The sequence below is a fragment of the Poecilia latipinna genome, unplaced genomic scaffold, assembly GCF_001443285.1.
Source record: "Poecilia latipinna isolate Pla-1442-1.1 unplaced genomic scaffold, P_latipinna-1.0 Scaffold643, whole genome shotgun sequence".
NCBI classification, from domain to species: domain Eukaryota; kingdom Metazoa; phylum Chordata; class Actinopteri; order Cyprinodontiformes; family Poeciliidae; genus Poecilia; species Poecilia latipinna.
Window position 1 is genome coordinate 135,990 of NW_015113259.1, and position 3,096 is coordinate 139,085.

At 36.2% G+C, this 3,096-nt stretch overlaps 1 protein-coding gene across 3 annotated transcripts in view; it reads right to left on the reverse strand.

The window, feature by feature from the left end:
- Positions 1 to 3,096, reverse strand: part of LOC106954281 (DNA-binding protein RFX7-like) — a 33,155-nt gene that overhangs the window by 21,587 nt on the left and 8,472 nt on the right. For all 3 annotated transcript variants that reach the window (XM_015043652.1, XM_015043650.1, XM_015043651.1), the window contains exon 2: positions 738 to 771. In XM_015043652.1, the coding sequence (XP_014899138.1) occupies positions 738 to 771 (34 nt within the window). The remainder of the gene's footprint in view (positions 1 to 737; positions 772 to 3,096) is intronic.

The window sequence follows — 3,096 nt, forward strand, 5'->3', positions numbered from 1 at the left end:
GGTTGGTTGGTTGGATGGGTGGGTGGGTAGGTGGTTGGATGGGTGGGTGGGTGGGTGGTTGGATGGATGGGTGGGTGGTTGGATGGTTGGTTGGTTGGATGGATGGATGGGTGGGTGGGTGGATGATTGATGGGTGGGTGGGTGGATGGGTGGACAGGTGGATGGATGGATGGATGGATGGATGGATGGATGGATGATTGATGGATGGGTGGGTAGGTGGTTGGATGGATGGATGGATGGATGGATGGATGGGTGGTTGGATGGTTGGATGGATGATTGATGGATGGGTGGGTAGGTGGTTGGATGGTTGGATGGATGGACAGATGGATGGATGGACAGTTGGTTGGATGGATGGATGGATGGATGGGCGGTTGGATGGATGGGCGGTTGGATGGATGGTTGGTTGGTTGGATGTAGTAACTCATGTTTATAAATTCCTTTCCAGCAGGAGGTACTGTCCTGGATTTTCATAATAAAAGAACCTGTAAGAAGCTACAATGTGAAACATAAATGACTGAAATAATATTTATTTAGTTGAAACCTCTGTGAGGAATAGATAAAAGTCTTTCTGAGAGACCAACAGGGACAGCTCAGGATCAAACAGAAAACTCCCAACAAATGAAAACGATCGCCTCATCATTGGAAAAGTAAAAAAGAAAAGTTGAACATCATGATTATCTTTAGTTCCACAAACATCAGATTAACCAAAAGGTTTTAGTTGAACTTCATGGACTCACCAGGATGTTTTCCACTTTTGACTGGACAGTTTTGCTGTAAAACAGACACAAAATATAAATTAGCGTGAAGCTGGTGTAGCATGAGCGCTTGTTCCTAAACAGTATTTATTTATAAAGCAGAGGAATGTTTGGTATGTGACGACCCTCCCTGCAGCATCTCTCAGGTCGTCCACTACAGGAGCCACTCGTCGAAACAAACGCGTTTCTAAGACGGGAGACGCTCCATCAATCAGGAAATTCACTCACCATTGCTGAGAAAATCACATGCTGTCTAATTAAACGTAGCTTCAGCCGTACAACAGTAAAACTAGTTTTTACTAGTACTAAATCATTAAATAATTATGATTAAATTAATTCAATCTGAGCTCAGCTTCACTAATCAAGCCTACACTGATTACATGGAGCATGCTACAAGATCTCAAAAACAAAACACGGTGCTTCAATCTAATTAAAGAACAGAGGAGGAATAGTCTGACAGTAAATGGGCATAAATTACATCAAAGTGAGAGCTACAAGGTCAGATAAAAAACAAACATTTACCATGAAACATCTTGATAATCTAAAGCTTTAAAGGAAAATATCCTGTGGACAATAGTAGAAAGTATGTGTCCTGTTCTGGAGTAACATGCACTTATTATTCTAAACCAACATTTAGCTTTATATTTCACGAATCCAAAACAAACTTAAGATCCAGAGAAACCCCTATTTGTTTATAAATCACTGACTATTTATTCTCATTCTTATAAAAACCAATATTTAGTTTATACTTATCAATAACAACCCAGAACAAGAATCAAACATGGAGACAGAGAAAGTCCTACTAGTTTATAAATTAGTATTTATTACTAATCAAGAACTAATTTTAGACCTAGTTTAAATTGTGTAGTACTTTTGCTTTCTTTCTTGTTGTTACCCTTACCTTTTTGTCTTCATTTTGTTTTTTTGTATTTCTTTCTAATTCATGTAAGGCACTTTGAACGGCCTTGTTGCTGAAAATGTGTTACATATAATTACCTTATCTTACCTCATTGCAGCATTTTCAGAATAAAAATGTCTGATGGTCTGAGGCTGTTTGTAGTTCAGACCTGAACTAATTGTCATAACTGATAAAAATAAAGTCATTCTGCTCTCTACCAAAACCCCTGAAGGAGAATGTCGGTCAGGTTGTGACCTCAAGCTGAACGGGTGATGCTTCAAACCACCCATAAAAAACCCCATAAAGCAGGTTTTATTATGCAGCTTTTATAAAAACATGTTCATTACATACTTGTTAAAATTATCATCATGTTGTGACAGTATAATGTGAGACAAATAAACTGTGAAAAGTGGATCTCCTCTGCCTTCTCCCAGTGCTCCCAGTACAATCTGCAGAAATACACCACTCAGTCAGAAACAGTCAGGAAGAGGGTCTTCTCTCTGCTACGCTACAGGAAGGCTAAGGCTAGTTAGCATGGTCACCGATGATGGCAGATAAACAGTTTCCCACCATTACCACATTAAGCAGCGTCTATCCGAGGATGATTGTCAGCGCTAAGACCCTCCTCCTGGCTCTGATTGGTTGTTTTTGACTGGGAGCATTTTTGTACATCGCAATGTTATCACTGGGAGGAAGTAGAGAAACTTGATATTTTTTCAGGTTATCTGCCTCATATTATGTTGTTAAAATTTTAACAAATATGGAAAAAACATTTTGTTGTAAAAGTTAAATATTGTGGCTTTAAGCGGGCTGATCATGCTCTAAAAACCCATAGAGTGGCCAAACTAAACAATTTAGAGCCAGAATCCTTCACAGTGAACTAGAAAACACCGACTGTCACATGTTTAGTTTGGAATAATATTTATCACATAAGGTTGTAAAATGTTTAAAATAATCATTCATTGAAAACTGCATCTTGTATTTACTCAAGTCAGCTTTGACAAATACGAAAATACTTTTTCATGATCTAACAAAAAGGCAAAAACAAAAGAAATCTGCAACAGAGAAAACGCTTCTTAACAGCACTAATTGTAAATTTAACTTTTAAAAAACTTTAAACCTAATTATCAGAGATAAATGTTTACCTCTTGTTTGCTACTGACAGTAAGCTTATGGTAGACTCCACAAATATTTAATTTAATTTATTTATTTACTTATTGAATTTACAGTTTAAAATGGAGATAAAGATTTGAGGAAAAGAATCTTGTCTGTTTATCTATTAAATTAATTTGCAATAATATAAGCAACTAAGCATAAATAAACCATCCATATAAATACATCTTTAACACAAAAAAGTAATGTTTACTTTTAAAAATAAGAAAATATATTAAAAAAAAAGAAATATATATATATATATATATATATATATATATATATATATAT